This window comes from Anser cygnoides, chromosome 4 (assembly GCF_040182565.1).
Source record: "Anser cygnoides isolate HZ-2024a breed goose chromosome 4, Taihu_goose_T2T_genome, whole genome shotgun sequence".
NCBI classification, from domain to species: domain Eukaryota; kingdom Metazoa; phylum Chordata; class Aves; order Anseriformes; family Anatidae; genus Anser; species Anser cygnoides.
In genome coordinates, this window is record NC_089876.1 from 11972351 (window position 1) to 11996408 (window position 24058).

Here is a 24058-nt window from a genome sequence, read left to right on the forward strand (position 1 = left end):
TTTTTTTTTTTTTAAGTTCTGTGAATTAACCAGTTCTTTATATATTTACCTATGACTTACTGACACTGCACAGGGATGTTCAGTGTTTTGTTGTTGGTGGTTTGTTGATTTTCTAAATAGAGAGTGAACATCAGGAAGTTTCAGTTTAAATAAAAAGACAGTAAACTCAGAATACGATACAGGAAAGAATCAGTGAAGATGAATATTCAAGTTCAAAAACTCCCAGTCTAATTTCTAAAGAAAAAAGCTTAAGTAGAATTTTGGCAAAGATGTGGAAAAACATAGTGGAAATCAAGCAAACCAGATCAACTTTTCTTTCCTTTATACTTCTGATTCAATTGCATAAACAGAACAGTTGACATTAAAGCGCAAACTTGGTGAATAGTAAATCCTCACTGTTTATCAACTGTGCTTTTTCATGGACATCTCCCCATTTAATTTCAAAGATTATAATTTTGTGTAACTCCCATTCTGAGTATTCAGGTGGAAGAGATTTAAGGCGTTCATGGTAACTACAAAGTACTGAACATCCAACCTCTGAAATTGAGTTGGTTATCTGTAATTACTTGTCATTTATGGAAATATTGGGTTTATTTATTTAGTATGTGAACAAGTACACTGACCAAGTTAAGGCGCATTTATATCAAAGGGTGCACAGATAATGGCTTTAGTGAGCCTTACACCATAGTCTAATTTCAACAGTTGCTTAGCCTGGGTGAGTCATGCACTGATTTTAAAATAAAACATGAGTGTACCAGATGCCATGCCAAGTGGAACTTGCCACTACCACTGATCTAATTCTGAGCAGTGTCCTCAAGGCTGAAGGCATTCTGATCTCTTACACTTACATTTTAATATTCATATATTTAAACAAAGGAGGGATTGGTCCATTTGTTTGTTTTCAGCATGGAGCTAAGCCAGGTGCCGCAAGCAAACTGTGACAGATAAAAATGATTGTCTTTATGCAACCAGCAGTCTCACTGTGTGGCCAGGACTGAGTTAAGCCTGGCTGGGGGAGAGGGACTTGGTTCAGCACTGGGATTCCTGCCATTTGCTATCAGATGCAGAAAGAAATCAGGAGCCAAGCATCTACTCCAGAGCCTCCAGTGTGCCTCCTTGAAATCTTCTGCCCTTCACACTAAGCGACAAAATGAATGGTAAGGAATGAGTCCAGAGATCCTTGCTTGAGACAGAGGAAAGAATAGGTCAGAAAGCTGAGAATGAACGTATGAGGAGTCGTAGTCCTAACACATCAATTCTCCCCACAATTATGTCTAAACACAATAGTTATCAGATGCATGGAGGAATGCCCAAGGCTTTCAAGCAACAATTTTTAATCATAATAATCAAACCTGTACACAACTGACATCCCCTTCCTCCCATCCCATTTAAGATCACCCAATTTCTGCCTAGATGAAGATGCTTTGCGTTTAAAAAAAAAAAGAAGTGCTGTGCAAACTCTCAAGAGGAGAAAATTCCTGATGTGCTCAGGTTTAACTCCTTTTCTGTTGCAAGACTTCACCTGTGGGACAGATACTCCAGTAATCAAAGAAATGCCTCCTTTGAAGCTACCAAGCAGAGTGAAAAAAAGAATGCAAACCGATGACCACCACTTCCAACTTCCATAACAGATAGCGTAGTACTCCACAAATGTTTCTTCTGAAAAATCCACAAGGGTATGAATGGTAGTTGAAGGCTATTGCTAGCTATGGGACCTGACTTGTAACCTCTGCAAATCACTGTAGCCCTGCTACCTCCAAAAGAACTAGCACTATTTACAGCAACACAGCCGATGTGTTGCCCCCTCCCCAGTACCACATATATTTGTGCCCTAAAATATGGTTTATTTTCAAGGAGAGGGCCATGTGGGTTTGCATTTCCCCAAGGGTCACAACAGCCAGTTGAGTTCCTCTGGAGGGACTATTTTCTCCCAGTTAAAAATCTTTGTGACTTGCAGACAGGGAGATCTACCTCACTGTGAGTAAGGCAGTGACAACATACGGTACTTTTCATGTGAACTTCACAGAGAAGGTGCAAAGGAAAATTAAATATTGACTATGCAGCACTCAGTAAAGCAAAATGAAAAATGGAAGAATCCCCATCTGGTCTAGGCTCTGAATTACTGTCGTCCAAACACCTGCTCTGGGGTGTGCAACACATAGTAATTCACTTTGAGAGAGTAGACTGGAGCCTCTCCACAAACCCCATTTCCAATCAGCCAATCTGAATATACAGATTCAAAGCTGCACAGAGTCATAAAAGATAATAGATTTGGTCCTTCATTCTTTATTTTTCCCCTGACAAAACGCTATGGAAAAAATAACACATTTAAGGGAACAACCTCCAATGGAACATACGTGATTTTACTCAGTTTTGTTTCCCACACCCAGTCCTGAACATTCTTGTGGCTAAAACCTTTTTGTAACTTGCAGTGTGAACAGAAGCAAATCCATTAGCTTTGGGGTGGCTACTGTATGTTCTGATTTTCAGGGCTAACGCTATATATCATCCTATTTCTTTCATGCTGTTTCCTGGTTAACTTGTACCTACCACATACTCCACAAAAAAATCCATCTTTGATTTTGAAGATGTCAAGACACAAGAAATTTACCAATGAGTGCTGTGCCTCTTATAATTTATGCTTAGCTCATAATCACACATTAAAGCAATCAGCAGTTCCTACTCCAGCAATTTCTGGTGTCTACATAAGTCCCTTGAAACCTCATCAATCAAGACTACACATGTATAAAGGTATAAACCAAGCTAAAGATGATCCCAAACTGTTCAAAACTTTGTAAATCCAATAGCAGTGAAGACTGATGTATGATGTCCCTCTCCAAATAAGACTTTAGCCTTAGCCACATCCTGGGATTAGTATGTGAATTCTTGCCTTCAAAAACTCTGCTTTGGATGTTTCAATATTCCAACTTAGAAAAACTCTCTTCTAGTTGAAGGACCATAAAAAAAAGCACGTAATTCTCCTTTTTTGCCTGGCAAAATTAATCTTTCTAATGTTTGTAGACACAATAATGCTTACCTGTGGCAGACATCTTCCAAAAAAAAATACTTTAACCTGTCAAACAGTCTGATTAATGCTTTATTTAGAAGAGACCACGTTACAACAGATTACAGCACATACTGCCTAATCACCTGGGAATGGCTCCATAGCAAACTACAATTCTGTGACTAGAAACAATAGGCTTTGTGTTGGTTAGTGGACTACAGCAGCTGCAGCCAAGAGATGTCATAAATAATGTACCAGCAAGTAAATCAAAACCCATAAAACCCATCAAGAATTCACGCTGCATAACAAAAGTGAGGGCACAAAGTTAATGCTGGCATCCCCACTGTTCCACACTTGGAGGTTCAGTACAAGCAAGACCAATGTTATCTTTTTCAAGAGGTAAGGAAGTGACTTGGGTGTCCAAGTAGTTTTTAAAGAGATGAATTTCCATTTTCAATGATTTTGAGATTTAGGGATTTTTCTCACTTATTTTCATATTCAGATAAATAAAGCAACTGTTCTAAACTATTCGCCCAAGCATAGCCTATTTGTGTGGAGAAAGCAACAGAGGGACTTCCAGAGGGCAGGTCATCCCACTTCCACAAGTGGAATAAAATACCTCTGTTTAGTTTTGCGTTGCTTCATAAAAGTGGGAGCTCAGCAGCCTGGAGCAAGTCCAGTGGAGAGTCACTAACATGGCAAGGGAGCTGGAGCACACAGCATGCAAGGAAAGCCTGAGGGAGCTGGGTTTTGCTTAGTCTGGGAAGACAGGCTAACAGGGGATCTGATTCCAGCCTTCCAGTACCTGAAGGGAGGTTAGAAATAAGAGAGGACCAGGGTACACAGTGAGAAAATGACAGACGGCAGGCACAAGATGTGAAGTTCCAGTTGACATAACCCTTCATGAGAGCAACAAAGCACAGACAGAGCTTGCCTGGTGAAGCTGTGAGATCTTGGTCCTGGGACACTTTCAGAACTGGACAGGACAAGGCACTGAGTGACCTGATTGACTGCTGCAGTGAGCCCTGCTTAGAGCAGCAAGATGTATGAGGTGACCACCAGAGCCCCTTGCAACCAAAAGCATTGCAGTACAGAGGAAACGTCCCAGTAAGGCAGTCATGGAGGTGATCACTGCGAATCAGAAAACTCACGTCCTATTCCCAGCCCTACAAAATGTGCTCAAGAAAAACTGAAAATAATATTTTTTTATTTTTTTTATGACAACATCAATGTTTATCCATTCCCAAGATGAAAATCTCAACAAATTTTCATAAAAAACTTAAGTATTGGGAAGTACCAAGACCAAGACTCCAGTTAACATAGGAGTGAGGAGAAAACTAGTTTCTTACACTTATTTATTAAAGCACTTTACAAAAGTTAATGTGCCTTAACTGTGCTAAGTCCAGTTAACACTGTAAAGTTTTGGGGGACCCAACTCTTATCAGTACACACTCAGAGATGTGGCATCAGAAAAATATTGAAGTAAGGAGTCAAGGTCTCTTCTAATTTTGACCTATTAAGATAACGCTGTGATAGGAACAAAGGAAGGGTGTTTTACACACCACGCTCGCAACATACTTTTCTGATCTTTAAATAATTAACTTTCTTACCTTCTTTAATTGTATTTAAATTTGCTTCTTGGATGCTTTCCATTCTGGAACACTGACAACTTCATAGACTCACCAGAGGCCACATGGGAAGCCAACGCACGAGATTTTTCACCCTGAGCTCCTATGCTTGCCAGAAAGCACTGCACTCTCATAGTGCGGAAGAATATTTTTACCAGCATGTACTGCCCATTAGCACAGAGCAGAACAGACAGCAAGCTGTGGTCTGAAACAAGAAGCAAATTGTACCAAAATAGCACCAAGAATTCAAGTGTTACACACCTGAACTCATCCTGCATGTAACACCTCTATGCATATTTTGCTTCTGACTGTTTATAAATGAGGATAAAAAGTAAAATACTATTTTTTTTCTATATTTTTAAACGTCAAGCTAAAGAAAAAGCAAATTACTGAAACATGAGAGACCACGGTTTGGCACAGACACAGCCTAGGGGTAGGGCAGAGGGAGAGAAATTTCAAAATTGAGACAGTGTACTTCAGAACAGCAAAACTGTACTTTTCAATCACATTTTTCCATATACACTGTATCCCGAAGAGACATTACAAAATTAAGGAATGGACAGCACATGGTAACAATTAAGATAAAACAGTGATAAGTCTTCAAATTCTTGGAACAGAGTAAATTTTAAAAATTATTTTCTCTCCCATGTGTTAACATTTTATGTTGAAGTGTTCAGAACAGCCACAATCCTATGGACAGCTCAGCGTTACAGAAAACTATGAATCGTACAGAAAGCACGAGTGAACTTCCTCTTCCTGCCAGAAAGGAAAGCTTGAAAGACTGGATATCAAAAGGTTGAACTATGGAGATTCTTTTGAGACTGACTGAACTGTTAGTCCTTTTGATATTAAGAAAGCACACTTTGTTGTATGTCTGTTTTACATGTTCCCCTGGCTGTTGCCCAGAAGTGGCTGTATTTCACTGATAAAGCAATGTCTTTTTATCAAGGGGCATAATTCGAACTCCATGCACCCTCTTGAAGAAAAATGATATCCATTTGGCAAAGGAAGTACATACCAGAATTGAAATAAATAAATAAATAAACTAATGCTGACAGGTGCTTTTCAACAAATAGGTGATAACAGGGTTTCTTCTCTCCCCTCAGATTGAAATCACAAATTCAGATCCTGTGATAGAAAACTTGGACCAAATGTGCTCACAGGTCATGGAAAAATCTACGACCTGCCAAAGCAACTACAGGGGAAAAGCGCTGCCATCAGAAGAACATCAGCTTTGGAACAGCTTCAAAAGACAGCACTGGAGCTGACACGTTAGGCAAAAAGCAAAAACGCAAAAACTTCTTGTAGGCACTTAACACCCCATCCAAAAAGCAGTTTCTCCAGTCTGGACTGGAAAAGTCAGTCCTGGAAGAGACAGAAATCTAGCCCCATGAAAAAGGGAGGACAATAACTAGCAAGGAGGAACTAGGTGAGAAAGCAAAATACATTTTCTAAAGTTTAGCTCAAGAATTGATTGCTATATGTTGAAGCAAAGTAAGTTACTAACCCCCTCTATATGCAATAGGACGAAATGACACTGAAGTGGAAAGGGAACAGGAGTAAAATGGAAGGGAGGAAACCAAACACTACATGGGGGAAAGAAAGAGAGAGAGGAAAAAAACAGCTGGAACAGAACTTCAAATTTTTGGTTAACTACCAATCATCTGAACAGTGAGACGTGGCAGGGATAGAAAGGAAACCCCCCCCACTAACCTTCCATAACTCAGAAAATCAAAAAGAATCAAGACATTTAAATCTTGCTGTATGATGAGTTTCATTTTTGTAAACTACCCCCCCAACACACACACATTCTTCAGCACACAGGATTATACTTACATTTTAAAACCTAGTTTGTATGGATTTTTTAATTTTCCCAATCCCTACTAAAGTATACCAGAGGAAGCTGCCTAACATTACAAAGTTCCTAATAAATAAGTTATGTGGGAAACACTGCCTCAGTTCTTCTCACATTGAAAAATATATCCCGTACTGCAGGGATAATGAGAGTATAAAACATTAACACTACATTTTTCTATACCATTCTGCATAATTAACTATGCAGCTGTTCATTCATTCAGTCCCAACAACCAAATTAATTTGCAATCAGTTAGCAGGGGATGCACTAGAGCAGACTGCACATCCTAGAGAAGTAAGGCAGGCTGCTCACATGCCACATCCCACAACAGTAACACAAGGTACCCAACACCAAGAGAAGCAATGGGGGTTTGCAAAACAGTATTTTCAAAATAGGAACTGAGAAAAATAAAATAAAAACTGTTGATGCTTGTGCAGTCATTAGCTGCCTTGTTGTGAGACTTCAGCTAAGTGTTTTCGGGTGGCTATCACTGTATGTCAGTGCTCTCTGATGGCCCCAATCTTTCTCAGGCTCAACCCCAAAACTCTGGGAGATGAAACACAAAATGTCCCTAAGCTTTACAGCTCCTTCACAGTATTTGTATTAATGCAGCATTACAGCCCCAACACTGACTGTGCTTGTACAATCAGTTCTCCAAATTACTTCTACTCCAAGGAAACAAATCAGGCAAAGACCAAGAGGAGGAAAGCACAGGCACAGTCAGTTCTTCAAACAAGGTCACACAGTAGGCTGAAGGTGGAACCAGTAGCATGACTGGTTTCTGAGTGCATTGCCATATCTACTTTCCCACATGCTCCTCTGAGCCATGACTTTGTCCTTTTTCAGTTCTTAAAAACTTATCCTCTTCAGGTTTTTATACCTCATTCATCATCATAAAAATGTGATGAGCAATGAAAACTGCTGCTTTCATTGTGGTTTCTTATTTATTCCATTTTGCAGAGTGGCAAAGGAAACATTGCTTAATATATATATGGTGTCATTCCATCTGCCCCTAGGTTATGGGCTCCACACCTCCCCGCTGCGCTGGCCTGCTGACAGTGGGAGTTAATGGATGACAATGCAGCAAAGTACTTCTGATTAGCTAAAAAAAAATGATGGCCCAACTATTTATATGAATTTAGTACAGAGGAATCATGCCACAATAAAAGCTCCGAGACTGCAGTTCTCAGTTTGATCACATACAAGTAGACCGTGGGCAGCGCCAATGCAAGCTTCCTTCTTTATTCTGAGCATGCTGGCAGGGAGGATGACAACAACACACTCACAAAAAATTAGAAACCCCACGGATGGCTAATGCACAGAAGGGCATTGTTTCTCCTCTCCTTATCTTGGACCTGCCTGCTGAAGCTAGCAAGAAAGAACATTTTTTTTTAATAGAGGCCTGTGCAATAGATACCATGACAGATCTGAGCAGAAGCCAGTGAAGTGGCCTTTCTGAACTTACTACTACTACTGAGTTGGATGGATTTGGAGTAGAAAAAATGCTTATTTTGCTTATTCCATTAACATCAACCCCAGCTAAACGCAACTCACTTAAGACACAAACACGTATTTTATGGGATGATTCGCACACAGCCTGCGCCCATAAAATACCAGTTTTTAAGACTGTTCCAGTTCCAGTCATAGCAATCAGAAATTCTATGACATAGGATCAAGTTACTAAACAACAGTACAGGATTCATACACCGTTTTTGCTAAATGATTATTCTTTCTGAATAAATTGACTTACTACTCATTGAGATAAATCTCACTCCTTTTCCAGAAGTTAGAGTGGATTAAAAAAAAGAAAAAAAGAAAACAACCTGAAAAAAGAGAGAGATCAAAACCAGCCTGTAAAGTAGAAATGTCACCATCCTCCAAGATAAATTGAACATGCTCAGCAGCCATGCTGTAACCAGCTTGAAGAGACACAAGCACCCTGCAAGCAAAAGCCTTTTCCTAACTACATAAATCACAGCTTTGCAAGTGGATCTTAATCCATATGTCATATATTCTTTGTGTATTCACAAACTAGTTTAGAAACATATAAACGTTTGAAATCATCATCATCACTCCAAGTTGAAGGCTTGTAAAAATAGTTATGACACAACACTGTCATCTGTGAACAACAGATCTTTAGTAAAGAATTCTGGATAGAGTTTTCTGGTAGCTTTTATTTGCTTGAGGGATTTTTTTTTAACAGTTCAGACTTTCATACATACTAGACATCAAAATATACAAAAGCTGCCATTGCAGTAACAGAGGACACAGAAGGACTTCCTTATGTCCAGTGCCTATGGACAGCCATTTAAAAGACATCTCATTCAGAGGTGTCTACAGAATATTGGATCATGATCATCTCACATATTGGTTTGCAACATCTGCAATCAAAGTTGATTCCTTAATAAATGGCCAAAAGCTACGGCTAAAACATGTCAGGATGAGTGCAGCATCAAGGTGACATCAAGGTTATTGCCAGAGTGCTGGATCTCTGTCGTATAAACGAATACGGTGGGCCACGTGTCCACTGGAGTACACACCGCAGAAGCACATTTCAACATTGGCACCCTCTAGGTATCTAAATCAATACAACTGCCTGTTACAAACATCAATAATCATCTCTTCAACATCCTGCATGTTCAAAGGCTGTCGAGATGGATTCCTTTCGCTTTGTCTTTTATGTATTTTCCTTACCTGACGACCATACTAAAACATTGCTCATAGACTGAAATCTACTACATTCAGTTCCTAACTCTGGTTTTACAGCCTGTTTTAAATGCCCCAAATAAATTTAAAATAGAAACTCTCCTGCACAATTCAACTCATAATGACACACTGCAGAGTATTAGCAAGACAGAAATTGCAGCAAACATAATGGAAGTCTTAATAATGTTATTAGGCGAATATGGAAATATGATCAAAGAGAGTATAGAAATCTGTTGTTCAATAATGAAAATAGAGTTCTAACTGTAGTTCTGCCTTTTCAACTGTATTGCCCAAAACCTTTTCACGGCGGAACAGGTGTAAACAAGGATATAATAGGAGGGCAAAAAGAGTTGCAGTATAATTGAGGGCAATCTATTTTGATTGCAGAATCTGCATTACTCAGGATGATGCATTAGCCAGAGTAAGCACAGTTAGACATTAGATCCCAAGCTGAGTTTGCTGGGCTAATAATTAGAAAGCCATTTCTTTTTTTGTTTTTACTTGGAAAAAGAGCAAATTTGATATGGAAATCACAGACTCAATAACTCAGTCCCTTGGGGCCGTTTCTACAAAGTCACTTTTCAAAGCAGAACCACAATATAAGACCATCTGGAAATGCACATTGCTGCAGAATACAGTTGCTCACATAGTAAGCAGCATTTCACACCACAACTGAATTTGACTGGGGCACCAGATCCTATATTGTTGGGCTTTTTGTTTTGTTTTTCTTTTTAAATTAATTTCACCTACAAGTGCTAAGAGTTTGGAGACAAATGCCTGTACTCGTTCTCACACTCCGTGAGCCACAGAGTCCAGAAATTGTACTTTCCTGAGTGGTATTTTGTTCACTGCATCTACCTTAAAAGACTCTCCTGCTCTTTGTAGTCTGGATTTTAACCTTGGTGTAGGCATACACCTTTGTGTAAATGCCCAAAGCACCGTGTGGTCACTGTGCATTGATCATTAATGATGGGCAGTGGAATTGCATGACTGGGTCTTCCCAGAACACAGGGCTTTTATCTGTGGGTGTAGATAAAACAGTTGTGCCATCAAAGAGAAGGATTTTTCTGACTCCCTGAGTTTTGCCAAGTGTCATGCTGTCAGTGAGGCTCAGATATTTGCTGTCGTGCCCAGCTGCCCAACCGCTGACCTGAACCCTCACAGCTTTGCTCCCAGCACTGCATCTTCACTCCCTGTTCAAGCTGCCTTCGGAGCAGGGAGTCCCAGTACGTTTGGCCATGCCTAGATGGGCTGAGAGGTCTGTTTCTTCATTCAGTTCATCACTGACAACATCAGGTGAAACATCCCAACATCTCACCAATCGGCCTAACCAGGGTTCAGGATGCAGCGCTGGGAGGAGGTAACAGCGTAGCTAACACCCAACAATGCGGTTTGTTTTGCTGTGGTGAAGCAATAACAACATGGGGATGCCATTGGGAACAATGGCAATTACGCAGCAAGTCGAGTTAGCACTACCCTATCATTACGCTTGATAATATGCAATCAAAACTTTATTAGCAATCATCATCAGCATCTATTATTCATTGCATAGATCAAGTTAAGAAGGAAAGGCTGCATACATAACAGAAACAGGAGTCAGAGCCAGTCTGAGCACAGGGCTGGAAGTCAATTCCATGGCCACTCAGTGCTGAGTCACTGGATAACCTGCAGCAATCAGGTAACATCTCAGTTGCCCCATTTATAAAATGGAGATAATAATATACATCCATTTCCGAGATATCATCATGATTAATTAACGAAGATCTGCAGATAATTATTAGTATTAGTTTCTTAGTGGCTACCAATTTAAAGCTAGAATATTTGATTTTAAGATTCAAGTACATACACCTAAAGTTGCACGCATGCAATATATGCATGCAGGCACCTGAGGTTGTAAGATATGTGCACCTATATATTTAGGTACAAACAGGCCCATAAAGCATATGGAAGCACATGATCAAGTATCTGTTTTCCTAAACGCTCTGTTGAATTCAAGACCTTCATATGCTAAGCATGCTGTCTAAAGCTACGTGCAGACACTCTGATATAAATAGCACTAGTATGTTAAGAATCTGCACTATATGCACAATACACGAACAGAGTTTTAGTACTTGAATTTGAAGTTTTACTCTGGAATATCAGTTTTTTCATTAAGTTAATGAGGCCTGAAATGACAAGCAACTCGTGTTCCCAAGATATACTACAGTTTAGAAACTCTTAAAATAATTCTGAAAACAATCTTCTATTCCTTCTCAGAAAGTTACTTTATATTCAAGAGGCAACCAATGCCATCGCAGTTTATTTCCCTACCTTTAGTCAAATAGCTCTCCATTTTAACCCTACCTTAATAATTACTTAATAAGCAAATAAACGAAGCGTCAGAACTAGCTGACTACAGAAACGCACACTGATGTTCTCTAACAGCACGCTTCCGTTGATATTTGTGTCTTCACCTGGCCAGGGTAACCAGAAGCAACCACTACTAGTAAAAAGACTTTCATTATCCAGCACCATTTTCACTGATTATTAAGCAATGATAAGATTCCAAGGCAATTAAAATTCAGACATCCCAATCATGTAACCTGACCCATAGGGGCAGGCATAAGTCACCTGTATAAATTAACAAAGGTCTGCAAACGTGCAGAAATTTGCCACCTGGAACCATTTCCAAAAATCTGCTTTCCTTGTATGCAGCTCCCCACACCCCCACCAGAACGTACCTCAAACTGTTTTTTTTGTTTGTTTTTTTCCGCCATCATTTGCATTACTCTTGAAACTCTGCCTGCAATGCCAAGGTGACCGAGAACAAATAACCGTCACTAGACCACCAAGTCACCCTCCCCTTCTCACTCCCTGTTCCACCAAGTTATCGCAGGGAAAAACAACTATTTTGAGTGATGGAAGAAAAAAAGAGAGAGAGGTGAAGAGAAAATATGTTTTAGAGGAAGAAAATAAAGATGTATTTTCAGGAAATAAAAGGACGGATAAATGTCAAGCTGTGGTAATATTTAGAGATTGGTAAGATAAAAGTGGGAGATAAACAACATTAAAAAATTAACTTGGTGGGGACTGATTGGGTTATAAACAAGGTTTATGTTCACTTAGAGAATATTAACTGCCTGGTATGATGTAGCTGGGCAAGATAGGAAGAAGAAAAACACTGGACTGAATCAGGAAATAACAGAATAGCATCCATTCCTACTGGGGCACAGAAACCTCACCAAGATTAATGGCTTTTATCCACGGACCAAAAAAATCTATAACATCTTTCACACCCATTTTACTGTATATTTGTTCTGATGCAAATGAGTGGAGTGCAGAAGAGAAACAAACCAAAAAGCTTAAAAAATACATATGCTTTGTGCATGCTGGGCAGACTGCCAGCATGAGTACAACACCATGGTGAAACATGCAGCTTCAACAATTTACACCCAAACTTTTAACATGTGAAAAAAATACAGAACTTCCCCGACTTTACAGTCTGCCTTGTTCAGTATTTATTTTGATTTCATTTACTCCATACATTGAGCTACATCTCAACAGAGACAGGCACATTTGATATTTTTGCATGCTAGTCTTGGCTGTGCTTTTCTAACTACAGCCACTTCCTAAGTCCCAGTCTGACAACTCTGTGTGCAGCTCTCACACCCCGACGGGCAGAGACAGAAGCAGGAGGTGAACCCAGAGCAGAACACAGCCAGGATGGATCAGCTACTGCCTCTGGCCCAAGTGCTATTCTTAAGCACTCGTTTCCTTTCAGCTTTTCCATCCTACTTTTATAAACAACCAACGCATGTGGCAAATCCATTCCTCGTGAGGAAAAGGACCTGATTTTCCTGTAACGCAACCTAACATCAATTCTATTCAAATACAGTTCACACCAGATCTTCTTCACACCAGCTGTCAGCAAGGGCTGAACAACTCTGTTTAAAATGTTTATGTTCTCTAAAGAAAGCAACATTATCTGAAGCCTGTTTTATATTTATTTTGAAAGAACACAGTTTATTTTGAAGAGTCTGACTGGATAAGTTTAAAAGACTTCCATGATAGATTGTACTGAGGCGTGAATAGCAAAACTTGAAACACATTGTTCATGCTGCATCGGCCAGGGCCATGCAACAGGAAAGCAGTGAGTGCTTACGCAGCTATGAGAGCATACGAATTTCCATTTGGTTGTCTTCTTTACACAAGATGTTGGACGAAAAATAAAACAGAAACAAATGTGCAATTAAATTCCCATCTTGTAAGTTTAAAGGATAATTACAAATGAACCATCATAGCCCTAAAAAGGCCAATTCTTAGCCAATACTAAGCATTCTCCATTCGATCTTACTCTCTTTCCTGCAGACACCTTTTTAGTGACTAGAAGTTTTATTTTCTACTTGAAAACACCCTTGTGTTGCATGCAGCACTGCACTTGGCTAGACTTGACTACCAGCAGTCTGAAAACAAGGTATCGCAAAGGTCTGCTGCTGCCATGAGAAGTCTCACAAGATTAAAACAACGCAGCCTCCTTCAAAAAGAGTAACAAGACTGCTATGCACCACGTCCTGGTCACAGACTTCTCTCACTCCCTATTCTGTCACCCACTCCTTTTCGTGGACTGTCTCTGTGAAGCCTTTGTCTCTGTGAAAAATAAAGCTTTTGGGAATGTATGATGTTTACAAGTACCTAAACCACAAGGTATTACATCACTCATTTGTTTCTAGACCTGACGCTTATTGGCAACTTAAGCAATTCACATAGACTTCTGAAGTAAGTCTCCTGTCATTTCTAACAACTATTTAGATATCCAGGCAGAGTATTTCAAGAATACTTCTAGCACTACATATAACCCAGGAAAACTAGCATTGGAAACACTGGAGCAATTTTATATTTATTGATAACAGCAAAATATTTTCAATTTTGGAGTGTACATAATGGGTATTGAAAATCTGTGGTAGAAGACTTATAGAGATAAACAGAAAATTACACAGAACACACAAAGCCTACCGAGCAAAATAAAATGAACGTATCAAAAGACAACCAGATTTTAGGTGTCAGGTGTAGGAGTTATCATTCAATACTGAAGCACCTAAATAACTACAGGTAGGTTCACACTTTTTATTCTATAATCATTCAGGTGCACACATCTCCGCTAACTAGGTACCTGTTAACCATTTACCTTGAAAAAACAAATCATCTCAACATGCAAAAAATAGAGCGTATTGTAGCAATTTATCTCCTATTGGCAAGCTTAAAACAAGTACATTTGTGAAAAAAGACAATGTGATAGGAAAGTACGGATCTTGATCTATGATGTTGAATTAGGGTAGCACAGGCTTACCCTAGCCCTGTTTTTGTGCTGATAAACATCCAGTGATGCAATTTGTGTGTGCACAGGCAACAAGCATATTGATAATCCTAACTCACAGATGTTAAGGAAGTGACAATCAATTTATAAATCTTATTTGAACTACTACGTGTTTCCAGTCATCATAAGTCACAACAGAACCAGCACTGGTATTATGTTTCACATGCAGACGATCATGACTCCTTCCAAATCAAGGATTACTCATTAACCACAATACAGTACTACAGAACAGCAAAAACTCCCATCAGGGACATCAACACAAGAAGCAACTCGAAGACTTCAAGTAACTTAGAGGTAAAATTTCTAATAAAAGGAAAAGAAATGGCATCTTGTAAAGTGACATGAGGAAAGTACCTTATACTCTCTGTCATTGTTTGCTTCTACTGTTAAAATTCATTTCAAGCTCTTTCTTACTGAACTGCAGCTCATTTAAGGAAGAAAAGGCGTAAGCACTATTGAGACTCTGGGTAATACCACTATATTAACACCAGTCAGCTGTTAGATCAATTCAGCAGCAATTTCTAATGGGAAGAGAGACAGATCTACTCTTAGAAAAGGGGGAAACATTATAGGAAAAGCAGAGAACTTACCTCCACAAAGAGCTCTCCAGCACTTTTCCCATGTCAGTATGGTAATACTTGGTAAGAATCAGGATCACCTAAAAAGACAATGGAAAAAAAAACGTGTATTTATATATGTTCACTGATAAAATAAATAGAAGTAGATCATGGGCAGTTATTCTGGTGAATGTGAAGGTCAGGCTCCTGAAAATCTGAACTGTGTTTCATTTTATTTTTCACTTCTTACCAGTTTTACTTTTAGATTGATGGGGTGGGTTTTCTCCCTCTTTCTGGGGAGAGTGATTTTAGCACTCAAAGTTTTCTGCAAACCTAGTGACCTTGTGAAAGATTGCCTGTTTCACATGAACAACGGAGTTGGAATAGTCACATAAATCCCCCTACCACATGACAGCCCCCAAGCAATTTGGATGACTTTCTCAGCAGGAAGAACTGATTTGATTGCTAATTTAAATTTAGGAGGCAGTTGTCTTTGACATCTACAGACACTATTATTATTATTACTATTTTTTTTTTAAACACAGAGTGGTAAACAACGGCAATTGACCTTGATTATCCAGATAAATTCAGACAGAAAATGAGCTTTGGTCTTCTCTAGAAGACCAGAAATGAGAAATTCGTGTCTGTAATTTTTTGTTCCTAGAAGTATCACTCATTTTTCTTCCTTCAAGAACAGCTCTGCACTCTGTAAATTATTCATCTGGATTACCAGAAGTCATCCAAATACATATTAACAAATTTCATCCACAAAACATCTTCGGCCTACGCAAAGAGCCAGGAGGAATCTCATCCCATTCATTCAACATCTGACAAATTCACTGGTCAAGCAACATAAAGCATTAGTCCATTACTAATGTATCAAGCTGAATGCTATGTTTTATACGTAGACCACCTAAAACAGATCTCCCTCACTCGCTGCCAGTCCATATTAGTGCTTCTTATCCCCAAGTTACCATAGCAACCCCACTGAGGGAGAATTGGGAGAACCTTGCACAGCTGTTAGTTTTCTTTAATGCAGGGTCAACATCAGTCCCCAGCAGCTTGGAGCATGCTGTTATTGAGCTGACACTTCCCTCTGTTCCTGACCACCAGATGAAATCCCTAGCAAACAGCAACTGTAGACGTCCACTTTGATTATCCAGATAATTAATATGCTGATGCTACATTTATGCAACAGATCAGTGCTCGGGTCTCTGTACACTGGAGATTATGAGAGAGCAGAATCCTAGACCATGGGTGTTATGTACATGGTTGTCTTGGAAATAAGATTTCGCAAAACCGAGCTATAATACCAGCCACCCTCAGGGTGATCTAAGCCTAACAAATTCAGAGAAAGTATCACTCGCTGCATGTATATTGATATAAATAAACTCAGAATCTATCCATTAATTCACAAATTATATTAATCTCTCCTCTTCTCAAAAGAATCAAAATCTACCAGATCACTTTTTTTGGAATTTGATGAGAAGGCATTATAAAAATAAAGTCTTGGTTTAAAATAAAGCAAGCAAGCAAAAAAAAAAATTTAAAAAATCTCTTACTTTTAAATAGGTTACTGTAAGACTTACAAACACAGAAGAAAGAAACATTTCCCAAAGGAGAAAGTATCTACTGATGAGATTCCTGGCTACAGCCCAAGCACGCTCCATCAGGTCAGCTATTTATTCTATTGTCAGCGTTCTAACTACAGCTTTCTGCTGGTGCTTGCAATTAAGGAGGAAAAGAAAGAAACATCACTACTGGGAGCACCAATTGGCTCTAATTATTAAGGGAGAAGTTTCAGACCTTGCTTTTTTGAACAATTGAAATTCTTCTTAGGCCACAAGAGTTGACCTAGGAGATTCTCTTAATAGATACAAGAATGTATATGTGGTACTAAAAAAGAAAGTTTCAAAAGATATACGAGAGTACACTTTTTTCCTTACACTCATGCAGAACAAGAGACTGAATCCTGGATTTAGTAGTCCAACATTTTTCTTCCTTTTGTATCCTATAAGCATAACTTTTGTTATTTAGATGATTTTCAACAAAGTACATTGGAGCCCCTCCACCACAGGGCAAGCTTATTACCACACACTGAAGATCCCCAGATCCACCTGCTTTGAACTTAACCTCTACCAAGAGATCAACACAGTACAGTCCAAATAAGCCATTTCTGTTGCTCAGCACCTGTCCTAAATATTAATGAAGGAAAAATAAAGAGATAACCAGCCATCTTTGAATTCTTAAACTGTCAGCAGATTCCTGTTGCTACCTGTGACGTATGAGGCAGCTGGGGGGCTGACCACTTTTTCAGTTATGCCAATGGATTTCATCCCAGCATCTGAAAAAATACAGGCCGTCTGCTTTCCAAATTTTAAAGCATTGTCATTTGGACTGTGTTCATCTTTACAGGTTAAACAGTGATCCTGTTAAACAGAATGGTATTTCTCCCTCAATTAATAAACAGATCCAAAGAGCAGAAGGAATAATTTCACCCAAAAAAAAGTGAAGGTCTTTGGGATCTCTGGATTCTCTGCATCATTTGTAAGAGCAGAGTCTTGATTCACCAATTTCATTTCAGTGCAACTCCGCAACTGAGAGCATTTTTACGGCTTGGATGGTAGCCAGCAGCTCATACACGCTGCTGCCCTAGTGAAAGTGTTTGGATTGCCTGTAAATGGAGAGAGGCTCGGAGCACAACAGTAACTGAGCAATGACCAAGGGTGGGATTCGTAACCAGCTCCTACTATTGTTAGCATGGACAGCTAAAAAGAACGGCAATGGAGGAGAATTTAAATACAGAATCTGGTGAATTTAAGATAGATTTATACAGTTACCTAGAGATCTCCTAGTCCATCCCACCTCCTGTTTTATGGGGAGACTCATAAAACTGTTTTGAACTATTTCATCTTAAATTCACCCACATTTTTTTGACTTAGTTGCCAGAGCATGTCAACGGAGGTGGCGAGAGTAATTTCCCGTTGTGTGCTAGGGATCTAGCATCACCACAGCTGATAGTGCGTCTGGCCAAAAATACCTAAGAAATGTATCCTTTCTTCTTTAATTGCCCGAAACAGAAGTCCCTCAGCATTCTTTCTTCCCAGATTCCTCATAAAGCGTTTGTTACCAGTAACAACACCAAGGCTATTCTACCTGCAATCCCTAAAGGAGGGAAACTTTAATGAAGCTCTAAGATTGGATTTTTTTTTCATTTTTTGTTTTTCTTTTTTGTTTTCTTTTTGTTTTTGTGGATTTTGTGGTTCTGTTACTGTTGTGGTTTTTTTTTTGGTTGGTTGGTTGGTTTTTTTTGGGGGGGGGAGGGGGGTGAGGTAGTGTTAAGTAAATACAAATAAAAATAAATACATATTTTGGCCCAAGGTATAGACATGAATGCCTGGTGCAGTTTTCTGGCTTGGTGTTTAAGCATTGCACTCTTCTCTTAGGTGCAGTCCTTACTGTACCTTACAGGTTTCTGATTACATCTCTACAGCTTGCTCAGAAACTAGCTCCTTCTGCCCCCTTTACAGCACTGTTGCAGACCATTGGAGTTTCAAGAACATTAGAATAAACAAGCATCACATTTCCAGTTTCCTGCCAGGTTCCCTGCAAAGAATTCAAGAGACAATATTTTCACCTCTTTCTTTCAAGTCATACTGCATGACAGGCATACACCAACTATGTGACACAGTAAAGATTTAAAACAGAAAAAGGGGAAAAGGAAATTTAAAACCTTCAGCTTATGTCACAAAAACAGTGCTATTATCTTGCTCCTTACTAGAGCCCTTTACCCCTCCATAAAGCCAGTGTCAGCCAGTATTTCTCCATGCGGGCTGAAGTACAGAGGATAAATTCCTCAGGATTCCTAAAGTCATATGCAATGTGCATTCAAAGCAAGTTTTCCGTGGAAGTTCAGAAATTACTCTAGAAACAGAGAGAACTGTGAATTGCCAGAGATCTCCCATGCTATTCTCCTGCTTCCCTAACTTAATTTGTCTTGATAGATTCTTATTGTTACAGTAGCTACAGCTCAGTGCTGTTCTCCAAAGGTGCTGTAGCAATTTCTGTCCCCAAAATCCTTTCTGGAAATAGGCCCATCTTCATGAGTGCACTGGGTTTTCAGTGAACGATAGACAGCAAAAACAAAAGGAATATTCCACAGATAACAGTACCTATGAGTAATTAAAGTTAGAATTATCTCCTTTCTTATGCTCTCCTTTTCTCTTGTTCTCTTCTGAAAATACATTGCAGCAAGGCTGAATCAAAAAGAGTAAACCTTCCCTTTAAGAGATTAAAATATGCTTTAATCAATTCCTAATAAGTTTTTGACTTTAAAGAAGCCCATTTTAATCCTCTCTTTTCATGACCATGTCACCTAGGATGGGTGAGAAAGGAAAAAAATATCTATATCAATCACTTTCCATGTTGTTTATCTTTTTCTATCTACATGAAGATTCTTGTGGGTTAAGCTTTATTTGACCCCTGAAATTTTTGATTTTGTAGATTTGTTTAATTCTGGCATCTATTCAGAAATTTAATAGAGAAACACTCCTACTTTCAAGGGTATACTTGCAGGTATGACTGCAAGTTTTGGTGTTTTCCCAAGTTTATTAGAAGGTGAGAGCACACTGCAAATACCAGGAAAATTACTTCTCAGACAGACTCGTTTCTGGAAACTTTTTAGCATCTGCTTAATTTAATTCATGTGAATGAACCCACTGAAATCAGCAGAAGTGTTTATGAGAGTCACTAAAAGAGGCACTTAATACTCTGCATGACTGGAACGTAAGTTGCTATTTTGTTCACAAATACAGCTTAATTCATCTTTTTTAGCTATTAAACTATAACTTTTTCACCGTAAACTGTAACTATTTCAGGGAGTTCAAGATGTTCTAGGCACAGCCTATTAATTCATCACCATCGCCTCCCGTACTTCCAGAACTTCCTCGACAAGTGATAATCAAAAAATTCCAAAGCAAATTATAGGTAATCACCTACTGCTCCAGTCCCTCAAGCCGATTCCACTTTTGCAGCAGGCAGGTTACTTGATCATCATGTTAAGGCTAACATTAGATTACACATTTATTAATTAAAAAAGACACTTGTGAGAAAAGTGAAAAACAACAGGTTATTAATATGAAGATATATTAACATGGGTATATTACATGGACCAACTCCCATAGTACTATTAACAACTTTATAATAATTTGATTATGCTGGAAGAACTATAAGTGAGAAAAGAGCATTTAGGTTTACTCTGTTGCAGCATTGTGATGAAAGGTGAAATAGGAGACATTTAGACCATTACTAAAGCTATTAAGAATTCACTGTATAAGCTTCTACTCCTCTCTGTTAATAAAGTTCATAGAAGCAACCCATGATTTAACATGAAAGACTTAAGGAGATTAGATTTATAGTTCTTCCAACTAAATTGTATTGGGAGAAGAGAGAACTTGCTGTGTATGAAGTCACTGACCGGACCAGTGCACTTATGTCTTAAGCATTAGTAATAATTCTGTACAGTGAATTTATTCATAATTCAAGGCAAGACACAATAATGGGTCAATTCCTTTTCTCTAAAAGGTATTTCTATCCACAGGAGCTGAGTAAGTGCATGTTCTTGAAAGCAGTGGCTGTGATTACTTCCGGATTCAAAACCGTGTGAAATTTAGTACTTTACACATTGACCCTGCAAACACTTATGCAAAAGCGTAACTTTACGATATTTAATACACAGCCTACTACAGAACCATATTATATTGTGTTCACACTGACTGTATAAACACGGAACAAAAAGACAACCCATTGCCATCAAGAACCTATAATCCAATTTCAGAAAACAGGTCTTCACACCAACAACTTATCTCAGATTTTCAGTGCAAGCTCCTAAGAAAATTATGCTGCTATGCTAAAAAATTATGCTAAGAAAAAACTATGGCACTGCATGTGTATGCAGTCTCTACTTTATAACTCTAAATCCAATGATTTCAATCATATTTGACAGAGATCCTGAGCTCCAGGAAGTCTGTAAGAACTGGCTGTTGGTTCAAATGAACAATGCTAAGGAAAAGCTGCAATGAGACAAAATTATGAATGTTCAAATGCAGCAAAAGTTTCAGTCAAAGCTTGTACCCTATCTGAAAATCAAGGGAAAAGCAAAGGAAACAGCTTCCTAAGGAGTTCTACTCAAAGAAATAATTGGTTAGAGGTGTCGCTGCAAAGGAAAATATGAAGGAAGTATCCAAAAGAACAATGAATCATAGAATCATTTAGGTTGGAAAAAAACCTCTGAGATTATCTAGTCCAACTTTTAACGTAGTACTGACAAGTCCACCACTAAACCATGCTATAAAGTTCTACATCGACACGTTTCTTGAAGACCTCCAGGGATGGTGACTCAACTACTTCTCTGGGCAGCCTATTCCAATGCCACACCACCCTTACAGTAAATAAATTTCTCCTAATATCCAACCTAAATTTCCCCTAGCGCAACTTGAGGCCATTTCCCCTCATCTTATCACTTGGTTCTTTTCTCCAGGCTGAACAACCCCAGCTCCCTCAGCCACTCCTCATAAGACTTATTCTCTAGACTCTTCACCAGGTTCATAGCCCTTCTTTGGACGTGGACTGAAATGACTTTTTCGGTCCTCCCTCAGCACTGGGTGGGGAGCCTTTCCAGCCAGGAGGTGCACAGTGGGAAAGCAACATGGCAGAAAAGGACCTGGGGGTCCTGATGGACACAAAGTAGAAGATGAGCAAGCAAAGTGTCCTTGCTGCAAAGAAGGCAAATAATAACTGCTACTCAGGCAGTTGGTCTGCTACTCACTCAAGCAAATGGGAACTCAACTTAAAGGCCACATAGTAACAGGAACCAAAATTCCAGATTATGTATGAAATTTAGAAAGCAATGTCTAATGTTTTGACTAGTTGTTCCATTGCACTTCCCAACTGTTTTCAAAGAGCCCAAAACAAAGTGGCCTCTGACACAAAGATCTCCAGTTCTTTGCCATTGCCTTTTTCTAGCAGTGCATTTTTTTTTTAGGTTTAAATATTTGACATTGCATTTTGTAAGCTCTTAAAACCATATCTGCGAACATGCCAAGAGAATAAATTTCCAAAGAATGAAGCAAGAATATATTTCCTAGTTTTTAACAGTCTGGCTTGACTCCTAATTGTAAAAAATCTTGAAATATAGATTAGTTTTTACATATCTCCTCTAATAAAGTATTCTAAATTGAATTAACAATCCTGCAAAAGCAAGCCTATTGTCTGAATATTCTTTTTCATTCCTACGAAAATTCAAGAGGAAGCAGAGCTGACACCCACAGAAGACATATGTGAAACATTTTTGCTGTCCTCTGGATATTTCAGGAATCCAGTATTATGGGTAAGCAATTCACCTTGGTCATCAGTGTTATATAACTATTCACCACCAGAGAAGAAAGATCAAATTTTAAATGCTGTTTGGGAAATATTTCCAGTCTGTCATGCAATGTTATTGCCCAAGAATAAAATATAAAAATTGAAAGTGAACTTCCAATCCGCATCACTAAATCATTTTCCAAAGCCAAAACTATTTTCTTACATTACCATATAAAAGTAATTAAGTGCTTCATTTCAAAAAAGAAATTATTATGCAAGACATATGGAAACATCTGTAGAGGATACCGCAAGCTGGGAAGGCTGTTCATTTGACGCAGAGATGTTGGCAGATCTGTTCGTATTGGTTACTCTCCCTCACTGCTGCTGTCTTCACCCGAACCACAGGATTAAATATCATTGTACCAGATAACATCATATTTACCACAGGTTGTATCAACCTACACTGACCTCAATATTACATTTAATTATCTCTGAGAATGGCTTATGGTGCTCAAGTAAGACCTAACTGCCTATCATAAAGGGGCTTTATAAGACTGCATATGGGAACAAGGTCTTTGATGCTGCATCAAGATGAGCCAGGGAGTCACAATGTTTAATATCCTTCTTATCATGAAGGAGGACTGGACTTTATATTTCCTGGATGTTGTAGGTACCTGAATTCGTTCGTTACAAATTAGAAAGTTAAAGATGGTCATATGATGTACAGAAAGGGACCAACAGCACACTCCTACCTGAAACGCATACTGCAAGGACAAATATGCTAAAGAATATGGTGGTTACATTACAGTGATAGGGTTATGCTGATTAAAATTTTATCCAGAAGAGTGGAGACGCAGGAAAAGCAGATGCAAAGCTCCATTTGCATTTTTTTGTGATGTGGAGTGTACATGTTGCTTTGGAAATCATCAGCATACTCAGGGGTGCTTCAACACTCCATAGTCCAAAGATAAAATCATGCCTAGACAATGACACAGAAACAGAGTGGAGAACAAAGGGGGTTGCCTAGTAAAACAGGAATAATAATAAACACATCTTGGCCTCTTACTTCAAGTGCCATCTAAAAAAAGTCCTCTAGTACCCCAGCGCTATCACCCTCCTCATGGGGTGGGCCCAGATGCCTCTCACAAGGACCGTTTGCTCTACAGCTTCACACAGGGCCAGACCAGGCCCAATGCTACCCTTCCTTGTTCTTTTACTGGGTGAAAGTTTGTCTCTCTACGTCTGCCTTTCCTATTAACTGTTTTGTTCCTACTTTCCTTGTTAAAAAAAAAAAAAAATTTCAGCAGAAGTACTGCCACACTGTCCCCAGTACGGCATGGAAGGGAACCCCTTACCACTCAACTTCCAAAGCTGTCTACTCCCTGTGGTTAAATTCAAAATAAATTAGCACCACCTCAAATGTTATTCATAGAATTCAGCTACTGCAGAATAATGGGAATGGTCCCCTTTGAGAGGAAGAAGCATGAAAGTACATTTATCTTTGACATTATTTGTGAAGCAGCAGAAATTCATATCTGTGCCAATGGAAAGGGCGTGAAGGACCAGCAGGAACATCCAACTGGGTGAGGAGAC

The 24058-nt window shown here is 39.0% G+C and overlaps 1 protein-coding gene across 12 annotated transcripts in view; it reads right to left on the reverse strand.

Annotated features, from left to right (window-relative positions):
* The window catches only part of SORCS2 (sortilin related VPS10 domain containing receptor 2), a 544650-nt gene that overhangs the window by 351987 nt on the left and 168605 nt on the right, over nt 1–24058 (reverse strand). For all 12 annotated transcript variants that reach the window (XM_066996540.1, XM_066996538.1, XM_066996537.1 and 9 more), the window contains exon 2: nt 15137–15204. In XM_066996540.1, the coding sequence (XP_066852641.1) occupies nt 15137–15204 (68 nt within the window). The remainder of the gene's footprint in view (nt 1–15136; nt 15205–24058) is intronic.